The sequence below is a fragment of the Ranitomeya variabilis genome, chromosome 6 (genome assembly GCF_051348905.1).
Source record: "Ranitomeya variabilis isolate aRanVar5 chromosome 6, aRanVar5.hap1, whole genome shotgun sequence".
Classification (NCBI taxonomy): Eukaryota; Metazoa; Chordata; class Amphibia; order Anura; family Dendrobatidae; genus Ranitomeya; species Ranitomeya variabilis.
The window spans coordinates 318,660,475-318,681,452 of record NC_135237.1 but is presented as its reverse complement, the minus strand read 5'-3'; the positions used below and the strand labels follow the sequence as shown (position 1 = coordinate 318,681,452).

General features: G+C 40.6%; 1 protein-coding gene across 3 annotated transcripts in view; it reads right to left on the bottom strand.

The window, feature by feature from the left end:
• Window positions 1-784: 784 nt before the first annotated feature.
• The window catches only part of ZCCHC2 (zinc finger CCHC-type containing 2), a 72,776-nt gene continuing 52,582 nt past the window's right edge, over window positions 785-20,978 (bottom strand). Inside the window, exons 8-14 of one of the 3 annotated variants that reach the window (XM_077269743.1) lie at window positions 20,341-20,398; window positions 16,755-16,878; window positions 14,057-14,109; window positions 13,545-13,630; window positions 6,434-6,562; window positions 3,054-4,535; window positions 785-2,526 (exon numbers count right to left, since the gene is read on the bottom strand). In XM_077269743.1, coding sequence (XP_077125858.1) covers window positions 2,465-2,526; window positions 3,054-4,535; window positions 6,434-6,562; window positions 13,545-13,630; window positions 14,057-14,109; window positions 16,755-16,878; window positions 20,341-20,398 — 1,994 coding nt within the window. In that variant the 3' untranslated portion in view covers window positions 785-2,464. Of the gene's footprint in view, window positions 2,527-2,882; window positions 4,536-6,433; window positions 6,563-13,544; window positions 13,631-14,056; window positions 14,110-16,754; window positions 16,879-20,340; window positions 20,399-20,978 lie in introns of those variants that run through there. The other 2 variants (XM_077269741.1, XM_077269742.1) reach the window with 2 other exon arrangements.

Here is a 20,978-nt window from a genome sequence, read left to right as displayed (position 1 = left end):
GGTATGTTCCCACGGACGATGTTACAGCATAGTGGATGGGATTTCACGAATCTCTTGCCCATTTTGCGTGCATCGGCGCCCACGGCTTACCTGCGGAGACGGACATGTGGTTCTTCATTCCAGACCGCAGCATGTTTATTTATCTTGCGGAGACGTCTGCACATACTCCAAGACATTAGAAATACAATCATTGTGTGCCAAAAGTACTATAACTTTGTCACAGTTTTTGCAACGGTCTTTGAAGAAATAAGCTGTCCGCCAAGAGTGAAGCACTGAGGCAATATTTCATCTGCATAATATTTTTTTTATTTAAGTTTTATTCAAAGAAGAAAGAGCTTGAACCAAATACACTCTCCTTGTGAGGTGATCTGTAAGAAATTCGATCTGTGTCACTGGCAGGTGTGTGAAATTAGACCTGGAAATACTTCAGCTGTCTAATAAAGACAACAGCAAATTTCACATTTTAAACACTTGTATTCCTTATTATTGACCATTTACAAGTGTAGCCAACTTCCGTTTCATATGCAGCAGAGTGGACTTCTAAAAGTACTGCGGACAGTAGTGGAAAAATATATCAGGTGATTATATTTAGGGGTAAACCTCTTTAGGCTATGACATTTCAAGTATTCCTTCAGTTTAGTTGGGCTATTCACGTGTACTGACTACTACAGAGCAAGTTAATTGCTGGATGGTTTGAATAATAAAGTATCAGGTTTTCTCTGGCTATAGCATATACATTTTTCACGTAAAAGTAAATAAAGAAACAACACACATTGCTTTCCTGTTTTTTTTCCCCTTTGTGTTTATTGCTGTTAATTCAATGAAATAATTTTGCATAAAATCCAAAATCTTTTCTAGAAATATAGGTAACCTTTCCAATACATAACAGTTGAAATATCAAAGTATATGGTAAACATACAAGAAGGTAACGCCTCTCTTACAGTACAGTATTGTAGAATCCTCTTATTTTGCCAAGTTTTGTACTACCTTCTTTGTGTTCTATCATATCCAAAAATACCTAGTTTAAAATAAGATATTTTCTCTTAAATTAAAGCTTTATATGAACTAGTAACTAAACACTGTTCTCAGACATCATAATCTGATGCTTTATTTTTTATAGACAAAAAAAAACCCATTAGCTGGGGAGGACAAAAAGGCGTTTTACATAGAGACCTACTTCTTTCAAGTATTGCAATTGGTCTGGAAGCAACTGTACATTTGTTTTTCTATGTCATGGGCTGTGATGCAATATATGTAGGTTTGCAAATATATTTACATGCTTTGTTATACCAGCCGTGAAAATATACTTCACCTATGTAAAAAGCATTTTAAAGACTATCCTCCCAGCAAATGATAGGAATGCAACAAAACAAAAAAACAACAATGCTGGTAAATGACTGCTGCCATAACTTCTAGATAACCTCAGTGCACAAAGGTATAAACATTATCCAGAAGACTGTAGTGCATATGTTGGCAAAAACACAGCAGCATTAGTCTTTTGACAAGAAGACAAAGTTTCAGACTTTCACATTATGCATCACACTTAGTGGTAAACGTGGAAAAACTAGTAACACTTCTATACTTCTAGGAGCAAAAATATTCCTAAAATTACCCAGTAAAGGCTTTTAGACTTAAATACTGTCATACATCCTGAGTGAAAATAATTTAGAACTGGGTGTGCGACTTGCAAAAACTGACTCTCTGGTCCGATGAAAATCCAAAACCGAACAGTGATAGATTTACACTATTGTGTTAAGGCTTCAGTCAGACAAGCTCAAAAAAAAAGTTTTTCCCTACACTGATAACATTTCAGAGAACAGCTTATTAGCAAAGAACATAATGGAAGAGGACAGGAGTAGCGACTCAAGGGGTATACATACTTTTGAGATCATCCAAGTCACACTTCAACAACTCAAATTAGGAGCACACAGATTCATCCCAATAAATATCTGCAATTTGTCTACTAGTGCTGCTGCTGTATAGATTTTTTTCCTTTTTTCACCTAATGCACATTCGCTTACAAACATTGACATTTCCAATGTAAATGAACAGAATAGATTCTCAGTTTACTTCGAACATTTGAAGTTGTTGGACCTACAGTGGAGAAAGTATCTACAGACATTCTTAGCGAAAATACAAAATTGCATAACGTTCCCAGATCCATTAAATGAATAAATGCTGTCAAGTCTTCTGCAATATTTATAGTTTAGAATCGATGAATGATTTTCTTAGTCTCGTCGTCAGGATCCCATAGAACCAATTATCCAGGCCAAGTTATATAGCCACTCTTCATCATGGCTGCTTCCTATCTTCAAGGTCAACGCTCACATTTCATGGCAAAGTAATGGCGAGAACTTAGCTCCCCCAATGAAAAGGATAGCAAAACTTCGGTACCATAACATTAGACGTGGAGACGGAGTACATTTATATTTTGAGTGACTTATTTATTTTATGTGAATTGGTTTCAGTCTGCAGAATCCAAAGAATCATTAGAGGGAATATGAGGATACCTCAGCCTGAAAGTGCCTAAAACAGGAAAGAAAACTACTGAGTCAATGAAGAATTATAGTTCAACAAAAATAATTAAACGTGGACAAAGAAGCACAACAGAAAGGCACTTTTTCGAAAAATGGAGAATCCAAATATCGGACAAATGCTTACTGTACAGCCCCATAAACACAGCATGTAAGCTGCTATACTGAATACTTTGCAATTTTGGGGCTCCCATCTTATTCTGCTCTTCATTTCTTCTTTTGGCTAAAGAAGGCCAGCACTGTATGTATGCCTTACAATAGACATGGATAAAGAGTTACATAGGCACAAGAGTTGATGACTAGGCACAAAACAGCAAGACGTGGGAATTTACACATTTCTTTTTAACAGGGTTCTCAATACAAAATATGGTGACAGATCTGAGCAGATCGGCACCATTGCAGACAGGTGCGAGAGCAATACACATTCACACAAACACACAGCTGAATCCCAGCCATCACGTGGAGGAAAGGAAAGACAATACAGTTAGAAACATGTCCTCTGGGAACTATCACGATTACCTTGCTGACTGGCATCCATTGGTGGCTGTTTACAGTCCATGGCATAATGGCCATTTACCCCACAGTTATAGCAGGATATATTCCCATTTTTCTTTGTCACGGATCCATTAGAATTGCCTACTACATTTGTGGCTGGGTACATTGAGAACATCCTACCAAAATTTGCCATCTGTTGCATTCCATAATTGGCTTGACCCCCAAGCACAGGGTCATGCATCAGTCCATTCGTGTAAGGAGCCTGATGAAAGAAGACAGGGTATTGTGTCCCATTGCTCTGGTGTGCTTGGCTGAGGTAGGTGTTATTGCAAAGTGATGGAATAAAAAGCGGAGGAACTCTGGTATACATCTGTCCAGTGATTGGGTTAGGATAGTAGAAACTGCCAAAAGGTATTCCCCCACTATTTCCACATCCACATCGTCGTCCGCATGACCCACAAGCTCCTTGTCCTACTTGCTGAGGTGGTGGGAGTGCCCCATTTGTGCTAGTATTACCAACTGCAGCACTAATGAAAGAAGTGCTGTCACTCTGTGCAGTACTGTGAGTTAATGCGGGACTTGGACTGGGTGCTGGTCCAGGGCTATGGGTAGGAACTGTGGGAGGAATTGACTGTAACTGACCTATGCCACCACTAACTGCTTGAGTGGCAGCAACCGTTGCTGAAGCATTCAGCACATTAGTATTTGGTGACGGCACCATACCACTTGCTAGTGCTGGGGCAGACAGAGCAAAAGGAATCGGTGCAGGTGCTGTGGGCAAGTTTGTGGTTGGGTGATGCAATTTTATCTTTGTACTTGTAGGCTTTGCTCCGGTACTTCCATCCAGTTGAGTTGCAATCTGATTAAGGCTTGCTATTTGTGAAATGGGTTTAGCTACATGGTCTGACGTAGCAACTGGGGAGGCTGCAAACCCACTTGGACTGTGCATGGATATGAAACCAGTACTGGCAGTCCCTATGCCCAAACTAGTCTGTGCCGATCCGTTAACTATACAGTTTGCTGTTGGCCCCTGAGAAGGTAATTTCATTCTATGAACTGGGATATGCAGAGCGGGGTTGCTGGGTTGATAATTACGAGGAAGAAAAGTGGAAGGAACAGGCAGAGGAGAAGCCAGCATGTCCATGCATTTTTCAGATTCTCCTACAACAGAACCTGGAGGTGGAGCCAAAAGTCCAGTAGAATTCTGGTGAAATAATTCTTTCACAGGAGACATGGATACAGGACTAACAAGCATACCAAGAGTCTTTCCATCTGAGGGTATGGCTGATGGTAGGCCATGTTCCATTTTATCTGCACCACTTGGCATCACACAATGCAATGGAGGCAAAAGATGAAAATGCGGGAATTTGGGATTGTTCACTGTATCAGTAGTACTATCTTCATTGTTAAGGTGCTTAGACAATTTGGCAGTGGAAGCTTTAACTGCTCTAAATGTTGTGAAACCAGAAATATGTTTGGCAGAGTCTTCTGAGTTACTGTCTGTATCTGCAGAGAAGAAAAAAAAAAAAAAAAAAAAGTCACCTCAAAGGAGTATTCTAGACCGTAACAAAAGGTAAAAAAAAAAAAAAATGCACACCAACGAAACATTAACCAGGCACAAAATAGTACTTGCCAAGCAAGACTGTTGTCTACATAAGCATAGACTGCTGTGAAATGGTTTTACTGATTTATTGCTACGGTAGCATTGAGCTTTGCTGATAGATCCTCTAAAAATCTGTTTCAAACATCCAGTTATTAAAAAAATTATTTAATTGTATGTACGAGTTTTCTTGTTTTAGCTAAGATTCCGAATTTCAAAGAATATAGGATCTAGCTAAAAACTTTTGAACCATATACAAATTTTTCAATGGAAATGTGCTGCCATCTTGTAGCTGGCAGAGCTTTTCATGCAGGTAAGCTTCTAATGCGCATGCGTGGGAAGAAACCGGAAGCGCTGCCGCCTCCTGAGCCACAGTTTCACTTTATTAGGAGTGTTTTTTGCTTCTCTGCAGTGCTTTCCTTTCCATCACTGCTTTCTGCTCTGATCAGAGTCTTCTCACACCCAACAGAGCAGAGACCAGTGTGATAGTGATACATAAGGAAGCATTGTAGAGAAGCTGGGTGTGATAGTGATACATAAGGAAGCATTGTGGAGAAGCTGGGGAAAGTACATTCTCTTTGATGATGGATGAAAACTCTTCTCACGCAGCAGCTTGTATAGCATAATTACCTTTTTCAATTTCTCTGCAACAAGCAGTGCGAGCTTGTGATAATTTGCAAGAGATCATTGCTTAGTGAGGAGAGACTGCAGAGGAAAATGATACTACATGTGCTGCTGTTAGGGGTGTCGCTCCACAGCTTCACTATCCATCAAAATTAAGTAATTTTCCTTTTGTATATTCGCAGTGCCTCCCTGCCTATCACCAAGACACTGGTCTCTGCTCTGAAGAGAAACCAGCAAAAGTATTACAGGGATCTGCTACAGAGAGGCAGGGAAAACCCATCTGAAAATACCACTATGGGCTCGATTCATCAAGCTTTCATGCCAGAACTCTGCTATAAAAGTGCTGAAAAGTGGCAAAATGTAGGTACAACCTGAAATTGGGCTACAATTGTACGACTTTTGGCATTGTCAAGCCAGATTCTCCCAGCTCCGACAAAATGGGTGGAGTTTGGGCAGGACAGGTAAGTCACGCTGGTGGGACACCGCAGCTTGGCTTATTAATGACGAGCTGTGACTTTGACTATGTCAGAAATTTCACTCCAGTATCTGATTGCAGTGTGATTTATGGTGTGGCGCACGCCACTCGTAGACATTCCAGATTCATGGAATCAGCAGCATCTGACACCAGCAGGCACCTTCATCAACATGGGTCTTGATGAAGCAGGCCCTTTTTCCATGGCAGCACTACATACATTATGTGTGATGCCACAGCCCTGAACATGATCTCTCTGCTCAGAGCAGATAAATCACATCAGGCCTGTGTAGAGATGCTGTGGTGCTAGGAATGCTGGGAGCGGCTTTAAGCAGATAGTCACACTGTATACCATGCTGGCGCCCTTCGCCTGGCATGCAAATGCCTTTACCTAGTGTTTTTTTTTACTCTATTTATAAAAGTTTACTTTTTTATGGGTAATATAATAAAACAGATGGACGATTTTTGATAAAAGGTTCTCTTAAACCCATCCTTTGCACCCCGTAAGCAATAGAATTTAAAGCAGCATTTGAGGCATCATCCCGATTACACTATATGTAAAAAAATTTAATAATAGAACCTATGACATACTGGTTACCACACAATAGTCTGCTCATCTACATCCTGTTCTAGTTTATAACTCTACATTATACAACAAAATACAAGTATTCTTTCATTATGGAAGCCAACCCCCAACTAGATGCTGACCTCTGTCTTTCTCTTCTTCACTCTCAAAGCTTTCTCTTCTGCTATGGCTTGGGCTAGGTGGGGAACTGTAACTCTCCGAAGAGGTTTCTCCACAAGTTTCGTGCCCAGACCCAAATCCCAACGCAGAATCTAAAAGTAAGAAAACATGTTTGTTTTTTCCCCACACATGGTCTGGTCTATAGGTCCAGAATTGAAGAAAAATAACGTAATAGTTGAATAATAAAAAAAAAATAATTAAAATTCCTAGTTAAGCTTCTTTGGAAAAAGAAAACCTCCAAATTCAAATGCAGTAAATTGACATTTACAAAAACAACATTAGGAAAATGTTAAAGAGTATGCAGATATACAGATGCTTCTCACAAAATTGGAATATCAAAAAGTTAATTTATTTCAGTTTTTCAGTGAATCTCATATTATATAGTCATTACACACAGAGTGATCTATTTAACCCCTTAGTGACAGAGCCAAATTTTTGAAATCTGACCAGTGTCACTTTATGTGGTAACTCTGGAACGCTTCAACAAATCCCAGTGATTTTGAGATTGTTTTTTCATGACACATTATACTTTACAATAATGGTAAATTTAGGTCGATATGTTTTATGTTTATTTATAAAAAATATCAGAAATTTGAGAAAAATGTTAAAAAATTAGCAATTTTCAAACTTTGAATGATTATCCCTTTAATCCGGATAGTCATACCACAGCAAAACATTAATAAACAACATTTCCCACATGTCGGCTTTACATCAGCACCATTTATTAAATCTTCTTTTATTTTGTTAGCATTTTAGGTTTAAAAATGTAGCAGCAATTTTTCATTTTTTCAAGGAAATTTACAAAATTTTTTTTTTACGGACTTATCCATGTTTGAAGTGACTTTAGGGGTCCCATATATTGGGAAACCTCCAAAAGTGATACCATTTTAGAAACAGCACACCCTGACATATTGAAAACTGCTGTCAGGTAGTTTATTAACCCGTCAGGTGCTTTTCTGGGATTAATGCAAAGTGGCATGACAGAAATGAAAATGTGTATTTTTACCACCTAAATGCCTCTAACTTCTGAACAGATTACTATAGCTGGCAGACTCTAAGGCCAGAATTTGGTCATGAATTGCCATGGCAAACATCAGGACCACAAAATCATGATCTGAGGGCACCGATTGGGATAAAGAGGAAGCCCCCACACTGTTAACCATATATAATGATGTAGTCACTATTGACAGCAGCATCTAAGGGGTTAAACAGAGTTGGACGGTGCAAACACTGATCGTGGCTGATGCAGCAAGTTGTCAGCTATAGTGTACAGCCGACAGCTGCTGGATTGTCACCTGTATGGGGAGGCTATTCTCAAATATCTCAGGTCAGTTAAAAGACGTATTGGTTGTCATTAAGGGGTTAAAGTGTTTATTTCGGTTTATGTTGATGGTTATGGCTTACAGCCAAAGTCATTATCTCAGTAACTTAGAATAAAACACCTGCAAAGGCTTTTTAAGTTTTATAAAAAAAGGTCCCTTAGTCTGTTTCAGTAGCTCCAGAATCATGGGGAAGACTGCTGACTTGATAGATGTCCAGAAGGCAGTCACTGACACACTCCACAAGGAGGGTAAGCCACAGAAGGTCATTGCTAAAGAAGTTGGCTGTTCACAGAGTGCCGTATCCAAGCATATTAATGTAAAGTTGAGTGGAAGGAAAAAGTGTGGTAAAAAAACGTGCACAAGCAATCGGGATAATTGCAGCCTTGAAAGGATTGTTAAGAAAAGGCCATTCAAAAATTCGGGGGAGATTCACAAGGAGTGGACTGCTGCTGGAGTAATTCTTTCAAGAGCCACCATACACAGACTTATCCAGGACATGGGCTATAAGTGTCGCATTCCTTGTGTCAAGCCACTCATGACCAATAGACAACGGCAGAAGCGTCTTACCTGGGCCAAGGAGAAAAGGAACTGGACTGTTGCTCAGTGATCTAAGGTGTTGTTTTCAGATGAAAGTAAATTCTGCATTTCATTTGGAATTCAAGGTCCCAGAGTCTGGGGAAGAGTGGCGAGACAGACAATCCAAGTTGCTTGAGGTCTAGTGTGAAGCTTCTACAATCAGTGATGGTTTTGGGAGCCATGTCATCTGCTGGTGTAGGTCCACTATGTTTTATCAAGACCAAAGTCAGAACAGCCGTCTACCAGGAAATTTTAGAGCACTTCATGCTTCCATCTACCGCAAGCTTTTTGGAGATGGAAATTGCATTCTCCAGGAGGACTTGGCGCCTGTCCACACTGCCAAAGGTACCAATACCTGGTTTAAAAACAACAGTATCACTGTGCTCGATTGGCCAGCAAACTCCTGACTTTAGGAGGAAGACGAGAGACCACCAGACCCAACAATGCAGACGAGCTGAAGGCTGCTATCAAAACAACCTGTGCTTCCATAACACCTCAGAAGTGCCACAGGCTGATCGCTTCCATGCCACACCGTATTGATGCAGTAATTGATTAAAAAGGAGCCCCAGCCAAGTATTCAGTGCATTTACTGAACATACATTTCAGTAGGCCAACATTTCGAATTTTAAAATAATTTTTCAAGCTGGTGTTATAAAGTATTCTAATTTACTGAGATAATGACTTTTGGGTTTTCATTGCCAGTAATAAGCCATAATCATCAACATTAACCCCTTAACGACCGCAGATACGCCTTGTAACGGCGGCAGTTAAGGGTACTTAAACCACAGCGCCGTTAATTAACGGCGCTGTGGAAAAAGTGAATAGCGCCCCCCCAGAGTCGGATTTTCTCTGGGGTCTCGGTTGCCAGGGGTAGCCGAGACCCCAGAGAACATGATTCGGGTTTTTTTTACCGACTCCCAGGTTGCGATCGCTGGTAATTAACGGTTTACCGGCGGTCGCAAAAAAAACCAAAACGCGATTTCCCATTTAATGTCTCTGTCCTCCGATGTGATCACACATCAGAGGACAGAGAAATGGGGTCCCCGATCGCCCCCCGATACTCCTCATGGCTCCCGATGGGCGCCGCCATCTTGTTCCGGCCAAAAAATGGCGGGCGCATGTGCAGTGCGCCGGCCAGCACCCGGAAGAACTTTGGGGTCTTGGCTGCCGGGGGCAGCAGAGACCCCAAAGAACATGATCAGGGTCGGTTTTTACTGACCCCTGTTTTGCGATCGCCGATAATTAACTGTTTACCGGCAGCCGCAAAAAAAAAAGCGATGTGTGATTCTCTGTCCTCTGATGTGATCGCACATCAGAGGACAGAGAAATAGGGGGATTCGGGGACCCTGTTATACTTACCGGTGTCCCTGGGTCCTCCTGCGTCCCCTCCTGCCCGCCAGCTTCTTCATCCGGTAAGAAAATTGCGGGCGCATGTGCAGTGCGCCCGCCATGATCTGCCGGCCGGCAGCTAGAGGAGTTGGGGCAAAATTTAGGGTTGAGGCTAAATTTAGGGTTAGGGCTAGGCTTCTTTCACACTTGCGTCGGTACAGGGCCGTCGCAATGCGTCGGCCCGACGTACGTTGTGAAAATTGTGCACAACATGGGCAGCGGATGCAGTTTTTCAATGCATCCACTGCCCAGTCTGTCCTGGGGGGGAGGGGGCGGAGTAACGGCCGCAAATGCGCGGTCGGAAATGGCAGGAGCGACGTACAAAAAAAAATTTTACATTGAACATTTTTCAAAACCCAACGGATCCAGTGCACGACGGACGCGACGTGTGGCCATCCGTCGGCAATACAAGTCTATGGGAAAAAATCCTGCGGGCACATTTGCAGGATCCGTTTTTTGTCCAAAACGATGTTTTGCGACGGATGCCACACGACGCAAGTGTGAAAGTAGCCTTAGGGCTAGGGTTGGGGCTAAATTTAGGGTTAGGGTTGGGGCTAAATTTAGGGCTGGTATTAGGGTTAGGGTTGGCATTAGGGTTAGGGGTGTATTGGGATTAGGGTTAGGGGTGTATTGGGATTAGGGTTAGGTCTGAGGTTAGGGTTGAGATTAGGATTAGGGGTGTGTTGGATTTAGGGTTTTGACTAGGGTTATGGTTGAGATTAGGGTTGTTTTGGGGTTAGGGTTGTGACTATCGTTAGGGTTGTGATTAGGATTATGGATCGGGTTGGGATTAGAATTGGGGGGGGGGGGGGGTTTCCACTGTTTAGGTACATCAGGGAGTCTCCAAACACAAAAGCCAATTTTGCACTCAAAAAGTCAAATGGTGCTCCCTCCCTTCTGAGTTCTGCTGTGCGCCCAAACAGTGGTTTACCCCCACATATGGGGCATCAGCATACTCGGGATAAATTGGACAACAACTCTTGGGGTCCAATTTCTCCTGTTACCCTTGTGAAAAAAACTTGGTGGCTAAAAAAAATCTTTTTTTGTGGAAAAACTTTTATTTTCACGACTCTGCATTATAAACTTCTGTGAAGCACTTGGGCATTCAAAGTTATCACCACACATCTAGACAAGTTCCTTGGGGGGGGGGGGGGGTGTCTAGTTTCCAAAATGGGGTCACTTGTGGGGTTTTTTTACTGTTTAGGTACATCAGTAGCTCTGCAAACGCAACATAACACCCGCAGACCATTCTATCAAAGTCTGCATTCCAAAACGGCGCTCCTTCCCTTCCAAGCTCTGCCATGCGCCCAAACAGTGGTCCCCCCCCCCCACATATGGGGTATTAGCCTACTCAGCATAAATTGCACAATAAATTTTGGGGTCAAATTTCTCCTGTTACCCTTGTGAAAGTAAAAATTTGGGGGTGAAAAGATCATTTTTGTGGAAAAAATATGATTTCTTTTATTTTCATGGCTCTACATTATAAACTTCTGTGAAGCAGTTGGGGGTTCATAGTGCTCACCACACATCTAGATAAGCTCTTTGGGGGGGTCTAGTTTCCAAAATGGGGTCACTTGTGGGGGGTTTCTACTGCTTAGGTACATCAGGAGCTCTGCAAATGCAACATGACGCCCGCAGACCATCCCATCAAAGTCTGCATTCCAAGCGGCACTCCTTCCCTTCCGAGCCCCGATGGGTGCCCAAACAGTGCCCCCCCCCCCACATATGGGGTATCAGCATACTCAGGACAAACTGATCAACAGATTTTGGGGTCCAGTCTCCTGTTACCCTTGAGAAAATAAAAAATTGCAGGCTTAAAAATCATTTGTGAGGAAAAAATAAGGATTTTTTATTTTCACTGCTCTACTTTATAAATTTCTGTGAAGCACTTGGGGGTTTAAAGTGCTCACCACACATCTAGATAAGTTCCTTAAGGGTTCTAGTTTCCAAAATGGGGTCACTTGTGGGGGGTTTCTACTGTTTAGGCACATCAGGGGCTCTCCAAACGCGAAATGGCGTCCGATCTCAATTCCAGCCAATTCTACATTGAAAAAGTAAAACGGCACTCCTCTTCCAAGCTCTGCGGTGCGCCCAAACAGTGGTTTACCCCCACATATGGGGTATCGACGTACTCAGGAGAAATTGCACAACAACTTTTGTGGTCTAATTTCTCCTGTTACCCTTGTGAAAATAAAAATTTGGGGGTAAAAAGATAATTTTTGTAGAAAAAATGCGATTTTTTATTTCCACGGCTCTACGTTATAAACTTCTGTGAAGCACTTGGGGGTTCAAAGTGCACACCACACATCTAGATAAGTTCCTTAAGGGGTTTAGTTTCCAAAATGGTGTCACTTGTGGGGGGTTTCCACTGTTTAGGCACATCAGGGCCTCTCTAAACGTGACATGGCATCCGATCTCAATTCCAGCCAATTCTGCTTTGAAAAAGTCAAACGGCGCTCCTTCTCTTCCAAGCTCTGCGGTGCGCCCAAACAGTGGTTTACCCCCACATATGGGGTATCAGCATATTCAGGAGAAATTGCACAAAAGTTATGGTTAAATTTCTGTTTTTACACTTGTGAAAATAAAAAAAATGGTTCTGAAGTAAAATGTTTGCAAAAAAAAAAAAAGTTAAATGTTCATTTTTTCATTCGACACTTTCAGTTCCCGTGAAGCACGTAAAGGGTTAATAAACTTCTTGAATGTGGTTTTGAGCACCTTGAGGGGTGCAGTTTTTAGAATGGTGTCACTTTTGGGTATTTTCAGCCATATAGACCCCTCAAAAGGACTTCAAATGTGATGTGGTCCCTAAAAAAAAAAATGGTGTTGTAAAAATGAGAAATTGCTGGTCAACTTTTAACCCTTATAACTCCCTAACAAAAAAAAAAAAATTTGTTTCCAAAATTGTGCTATTGTAAAGTAGACGTGTGGGAAATGTTATTTTTATTAACTATTTTTTGTGACACATCTCTCTGACTTAAGGGCATGAAAATAAAAAAGTTTGAAAATTGCAAAATTTTAAAAATTTGCCATGTTTGTTTTTTTTTCATAAATAATCACAAGTAATATCGAAGAAATTTTACCACTAACATGAAGTACAATATGTCACGAAAAATAAAAATCTCTGAATCAGCGGGATCTGTTGAAGCGTTCCAGAGTTCTAACTTCATAAAGTGGTCAGAATTGTAAAAATTGGCTCAGTCATTAAGTACCAAATTGGCTGTCACTAAGGAGTTAACAGAAATAAACACTTGAAATACGGTAGATCACTGTTTGTAATGACTATCTGAAATACGGTAGATCACTGTTTGTATTAAGTGAAATAAATTAACTTTTTGAAGATTTTCTAATTTTGTGAGAAGCACCTGTAGATACATATTTAATGATACATTATCGCTTCACTATATTCCTAGCTGTGTTTATAGATGCAAACCAGATTTCCCATTTTGCAAAAAATAAAGTCAAAGGTCACAATAAATGTATGCCTTTGTCCTATATGCTTTGAACCAATGCCTGGAATGTCACTAAGCACCCACACTATAGAAAAGGAAAAGAATAGCTAGAAGTGTTGTCATGTTTTTATATTTATACTATAGGGATTTTCAGAGCCGCTGAACACTGTTGTAGATTGTGTTACTCCACAAATGAAACATGACAAGAGGGTGCAATTCATATATCTATACAAAGAAAAACTCAGTAACAGGCCTTACAAACAGGGTTAATTTATGTCAAGGTGAATATACAAAACACACAACATGCAGACATTGCAACACTTAAGTGTAATAATCACCTTTCCCAGTCAAAGTCCTCAGGTTTGAAGGTGGATTCACCTCATTTCCTTTGTATACTGACAGGCCATTTGGCTTCTGTGCATTTCTGCAGAGAGAATACCAGCAACAAGATAAGGGTCATCAGAATTACCGTATACATTTTCGAATGAAAAGCCCATCTCACCATTACGGTGTGTAAAAAGATTCCTGTAGTTTCCCATGTACTACTAATACAGTAGTGTAGTTCTAGGAAGTACTTCATGTTAAATGAAAAAGGAAAAAACAAACAAATCTGCAGCCTGAAAAGTGAGAAAATCAGTTGCCCACTTGTCAGTTCACGTGGTAACAGAATCAGTTTATCATATTAAATGGTACAGTATCTATTAATGCAAGATCTGTCAGCTAAATGAACACAACTGATTTAAAAGAAACCGTAAAACACCAGTGATTCATACACTGGTTTATGTATAGTGCCTTATACTTTAAAACCAGAAATGCGTCTAAACACAACAAATTAGGTGGCCATTCTTACCGATCCGAAGTCTCCCGCCCTTTTGGAAGTGAACTCTGTTTATCCAATGGTCGCTATTGTAGAAAACACAAAAATAAACATTACTAGAGAACGATCTTGCCAGTCATTTTCATTCCTCCTATATCCTTCACAAAACCGCTAACAAATTAGGATGTATGGATGAATGTTGTATTCACAGTGAACTGGTGATTTCCTGATGAGTACCCCTGAGAGATGTGTGCAAAATATTTAGGCTTCCATATTAAATATATATATGTATGAAAAAAGAAAAAAAGTACAAACATAGCAGCACCATAGTAGGCAAGACATCCTTTTGACATCTTTTCAGTAAATGAGGCCCTATAGGTTTGTTGGGCTGAATGAAATGAATGTACAAGATGCGTAGAAACACATACCGGTAACTTATGCCACGCATTTGTGCTTGAAGTCAATTTTTATCAAGTAACAAAATGCAGGGAGTGAACAAGAGAGAAATCTAAGTAAAAATTTGAAGTGCCTTCAAGAGAATCAATTTTTCTAGGTACACTTGAACACCGTTTTTAGAGAAAATATAAATAAAAATAGTCAGAGAAGTTGTTCCAAACATGTCGGGAAAACTGACCACAGATCTTCTGTGGCTGAAGGTTTAGATAAATCCTTTTGTTTCTTCATGTTATGTAATCCCAGACAGACTCCATGTTAAGTCACTCAGAGGATTGTTATTCTTTACACTGAAGGTCGCTCTTAAATGACATTGGATGTATGTTTGGGGTCGTTTTCTTGCTGCAGAATAGATTTGGAGCTAGACACCTCCCCAATGGTATTGTATGATGGATATGCATGAGCCTGTATTTCTCAGCACTGAGGACACCATTAATCCTCACGAAATCCCAAACTACATTGCTAGAGTGCAGGCCCAAACTTGAATGGAACCTTCATCATACTTCACTGTTGCCTACACACACACACACACACACATTGTACCGCTCTCCGGCCTTCTGTTACAGCCAAATATTTCACATTTTGTTTTCTCAGTCCAAAGCACCTGCTGCTATTTTTATGCACCCCAGTTCCTATGTTTTCATGCAAGGTTGTCACTTGGCCTTGTTTCCATGTTGAAGGTATTGCTTTTTTTTAACCACAAATCTTGGCATGAAAAACTCCTCTAGACAAAGTTCTCCAAACACAAGATGGGTGAAGCTGGGTACCACTTGTTGCTTCCAGTTCTGAGCTTATGGCACGGCTACACATTTACGGATTTCAAAGGAAAACAAGCATGATGTGATCTTCATCTGCTGCAGAAAGTTTGCTTGGCTGACCACTGCATCTACGATTGTCAACATTAAGCTCTTTAGAAGACGCACCAAAAAATGAGCAAACAGCATATTATAAAACCCCAGAATGCTTTGAAATCTTTACCAAGGAGAGACCTTACAGTATAACTACCTCATGTCTTGTTGCTGTGCTCAGTCTGTGACATGACACTGTCCCACAACCTCAGTTTTGTAGCAAAACTTGCCTGTTCCTCAACCAGTTTAAAGCCTCCTGCACAGATGTTTCAATCTACATACAATGATCAACATTATAGCTATGTGTATGAGTAACCAATTAAGCCAAAGTATAACCCTACAAAGTCTAACAACGTGCAACACTACAGAGAAGGATTGATGCTGATTGGAAGGCAAATGGCGGTCACACCAAATAGTGATTTGATTCAGATTTACCGTATTTATTTATTCACTTCATGTTGTCAGTTGATAAAAACACTTCTATTTCTACAAATTCTTACTTGTAGCATTTTTACATACCTGCCTAAAACATTTTAACAATACTGTACATGTTGGGTCAAGAAAAAACAAACCTGTTTCTTGCAAAGGAAAATTAAATTCATACTAGTAATCAGTTATAGGTGTACGAGTTTGATGAAAGCTAGAGAACAGGCGTGTACATGGACATTTTCCAGCAAACCATATTGGACCTAGATTCCATGCACCACTAGTGTTGATCTGCGGATCATCACGTTACTGTTATTTCTGTGTGCCAATACCTACTGTTCTGTGAATTATCACAACCAGCAAGATGGAGCTGCGCTTCAGACAAGATGAACATTTTTAATTTTTTTTGTATTAGCCATGGATCGTGTTTCAGATCACCACTGTGCCAGTCCAGAATTACTACTTTTTGCTGGAACAGAAAGGCCCGGAATTTGACCAAGAGAACAGACCTGTGTTTCTGAGAAGGAGTCTGTGCATACATATGTCTCCACTATCACAATTCATTGTTCAATATGACAAGTTGGACACAACACTACGGCTTCCCACAAAAGAGTACCAACTGACCGCCAGGGGTACAATGGGCCTCGTTTAGGTCCTACACTGCTTTGGTGAATAGTAAAGTTCTGCTTTGATTAAGACTTTGGGATGAATTCCAATAAAAGCATTATTCAGTACAAACCCCACAAGTTACACAAATATTTTTTTGTGGTGCACCCTGTAAAAAAAACTGCATATTTAGTGGTTATTGTCTGATATAGGACTAACAAATTATATGCCTTTAAGATGAAGGCACGCACCAATCTAAAAATTAAAGGTTCAAAACACCAAAAATAAAAAATCTTTGGTTTTTCTGGTGCACATCAGAGCATAATTACAAAATTCTGAGTTGAAAGCAATCTAGAAACAAATTGTGGAAACCGTTCTGTACTGCAAGATGTTCTCACCTGGTGTCCTATGTTTAAAAACCGCTCAGACGTGCAGTCATTCTTAGCGCAATCTTTTCCATTCTGCTCACTATGTGGCTTATGGGTTTCATCACATGGAAAACTGCTTGCTGCAATAAAACTGCTGAGAAAAAATAAATTTATTTTGTGCAACTGCAGAATAAAGTTGTAAGAGTCTCACAATAACAAATACAACATCAGATACCGCACTAAATAGTCAGAGCACTTGCTTAGTTATTACCTTATAGTAAGAACTGTATTGTGCATTTACTCAAGCTCGTCATACCTCACCATCAACCTACTTCAGAATCCAATGCAAAGCCTCATTCCCACGTTGTGCTTTTGGCAAGTTTTCTGCAGCATTCCTGCACTTATGTAAATTAGGTTGCTTGCAATTTTTCAGTACTTTTTTTTGCCTGCGGATTTATTGCTATTTTTTCGTCTCTTGTTGGCATTTTATGTTTTAACCCCTTCATGACCTTGGGATTTTCCATTTTTCCGTGTTCGTTTTTCGCTCCCCTCCTTCCCAGAGCCATAACTTTTTTATTTTTCCGTCAATTTGGCCATGTGAGGGCTTATTTTTTGCGGGACGAGTTGTACTTTTGAACGACATCATTGGTTTTAGCATGTCGTGTACTAGAAAACAGGAAAAAAAATTCCAAGTGCGGTGAAATTGCAAAAAAAAGTGCAATCTCACACTTGTTTTTTGTTTGGCTTTTTTGCTAGGTTCACTAAAAGCTAAAACTGATCTGCCATTATGATTATCCAGGTCAGTACGAGCTCATAGACACCTAACATGACTAGGTTCTTTTTTATCTAAGTGGTGAAACAAATTTCCAAACTTTGCTTAAAAGAAAAAAAAAAAATTGCACCATTTTCCGATATCCGTAGCGTCTCCACTTTTCATGATCTGGGGTCGGTTGAGGGCTTATTTTTTGCGTGCCTAGCTGGTTTTAGCTGCATTTTGGTGCAGATACGTTCTTTTGATCGCCCGTTATTGCATTTTAATGCAAATGTCACAGCGACCAAAAAAACGTAATTCTGGCGTTTTGAATTTTTTTCTCGCTACGCTGTTTAGCGATCAGGTTAATGCTTTTTTTTTTATTGATAGATCGGGCGATTCTGAATGTGGCGATACCAAATATGTGTAGATTTGATTTTTTAATTGATTTATTTTGAATGGGGCAAAAGGGGGGCGATTTAAACTTTTATATTTCTTTCACATTTTTTTTTTTTTTTTTTTTACTTTTGCCATGCTTCAATAGCCTCCATAGGAGGCTAGAAGCAGGCACAACCTCTGCTACATAGCAGCGATCTGATGTTCGCTGCTATGCAGCAGAATTGCAGGTGTGCTATGAGCGCCGACCACAGGGTGGCGCTCACAGCTACCGGCGATCAATAACCATAGAGGTCTCAAGGACCTCTATGGTTACAATGGAGAAGCATCGCCGACCTCCGATCATGTGACGGGGGTCGGCGATGCGCTCATTTCCGGCTGCCCGGCCGGAAGCGGTAGTTAAATGCCGCTGTCTGCGTTTGACAGCGGCATTTAACTAGTTAATAGGCGAGGGCAGATTGCGATTCTGCCCGCGCCTATTACGGGCACATGTCAGCTGTTAGAAACAGCTGACATGTCCCGGCTTTGATGCGGGCTCACCGCCGGAGCCCGCATCAAAGCGGGGCTTCTGACCTCGGACGTACTATCCCGTCCGAGGTCAGAAAGGGGTTAAACAAAGATGCTTTCTTTTTGATACTTTCTAGCATTTGGCTTTTATAAAACTTTATATACTCATGTGCGGATTACATGAGTTTTTGATGTGTTTCCACCGCAGAAACGCACTAAAAATGCATGGTTTTTTTTCACCTGCAGATTTTCTGCATCTTATTGCATGTATACAGGAAAATCTTCACAGAAAACAGAGCGTACCCACAAGAAAAATAGACATGTTGTGGATTTGAAACACGCACCGGAGGTCAGTTTACGAAGAGTTAAAAAAAGAAAAAGTACAGTGGGCATGAGATCTATAAATCACATCCACTTTGCTGAAGCTGTAAAACGCTGTGTTTTTGAAGCAGGGAAAGTGAGCAGCATGAAAAAAACAAACAAAAAAAAAAACAAACTCATTTTGGGAAGTCTAAAGGCAAACTTAACTTAAAACATTTTTTGGATTCCATGGCCTAAGACCTGAGCCCTGATCAGGCAATTGATAGCGGGAAAAAATGGGCTTATGCCCAAGTGTGCACAGAGAGTAATGCTTGCTTTGTGCCATTTTGGATGGCTCGGGACACAAAACTACATGAATTAACAGTACTTACGAGGACCTATAACAGAGAAGCAAGAAAGCTAGAAAGACACACTAAATATATATTTATACTTTAGCAAATGTTTTTTAGAGGGAATCTGTCACCTAATTTTGGCCCTATAAACTGCGGCCACCGCCATCAGGGGCTTATCTACAACATTCTATAATGCTGTAGATAAGCCCCCAATGTATCCTGAAAGATAAGAAAAACAAGTTCGATTATACTCACCCAGGGCGGTCCCGCTGCAGTTCGGGTCCGATGGGTGTAGCAGGTCCAGCGGGTGTAGCAGGTCCAGCACCTCCCATCTTAATACGATGTAGTCATCCTTCTCGCTTTTGTCACGTCTCCTGCACAGGCGTACTGATTTGCCCTGTTGAGGGCAGAGCAAAGTACTGCAGTGTGCAGGGCCTCTCTGACCTTTCCCGGCGCTTGCACACTGCAGTACTTTGCTCTGCCCTCAACAGAAAGTACGCCTGTGCAGGAGACGTGACAGAAGCAAGGAAGAGGACGTCATCGCATGAAGATGGGAGGTGCCGGACCGCAACGCCCATCGGACCAGACCGCCCCCCAGGTGAGTATAATATAACTTGTTTTTCTTTTCTCTCATTACATTTCCTTACAGAATGCTGTAGATAAGCCCCTAATGGCGGTGGCCGCAGTTTATAGCGGCAAAAGGAGGCGACAGATTCCCTTTAAATATTTTTGTGACTGAAAAATAAAAAGTTAGAGATCTCATTACTTTTTTTCAGTCAATGGATCTGTATGGAGATTTGGTTATGGGACTTAAGCCTGCGATGCATAGAGTTCAGCTCCATGTGACAGGTTTGTGTGATGTCCGATTTTTCTTGGACAGCATGATGATAGTTTTCCATTGATCCATACACATCTATTTTGTGATTGGACTCCAGTCTGAGACTCCGAGCGTGTCCCATTCACATCTGTCTTGGGGCTCAGACTTGGCTATTAATGTCTATGGGGTTCAGTATAAAGCACTGACAACATACTTTATACTTCAGAGTTCCACTCAAGGTTCATCCTTTTTTAACAAATCCATGACTAAGTCAATGGATAAAAAAAAAATTAAAAAAAAGTCTGACTGCTTCAGTGAAGAAAAAAAACAAAACAAACCAGACAACAGATGTGTGAATGCACTCCAAGGGCATATCTCCAGAGATCCATAAAAGTCTTGCATTACCGATCATCCACGTTCTCCCATGGCTTAGTGACTCCTGTTTTTGTTTTCTGCATTAAGGAGAGAAATATTTGTAAAGCTTCAACTCACTTTGAGATTGGACATTTCCCAGCAGATTTCTTATGAACGGATGTATGGTGTGCAAAGTCTAGGAAAAAAAAAATTAAGTCAGTCTTTTCATCCTAATTAACTTATCAATAACCTCCCAATAGTATCTGTGCCCTTTACTTCATAAGATCTTAGTCACAGCAAGGGTGATATTTGTGTATGTATATCTCAAAGATCCACCATTTCTGCACTCTCCCAGCACGATAATCTCTGCACTAAGCATGCCTAGATAACTCATAACACACACATACTATAATACACACACATCTAATTGTCTAAGGGTTTTTCTGTCTGTCTGTCCTGGAAATCCCGCATCTGATTGGTCGAGGCCGCTAGGCCTCGACCGATCAGCGACGGGCTCAGCATGGCGACGATGATGTCAAAGGTTGCCTCGACCAATCAGCGACGGGCACAGTCTGCCGCAAATTCTGGAATCATCATTGTCCATATACTACGGGGACATGCATATTCTAGAATACCCGATGCATTAGAATCGGGCCACAGTCTAAATAAAAAAAAAAAAAAAAAAAAAAATATATATATATATATATATATATATATATATATATATATATATATATATATATATATATATATATATATATATATATATATATATA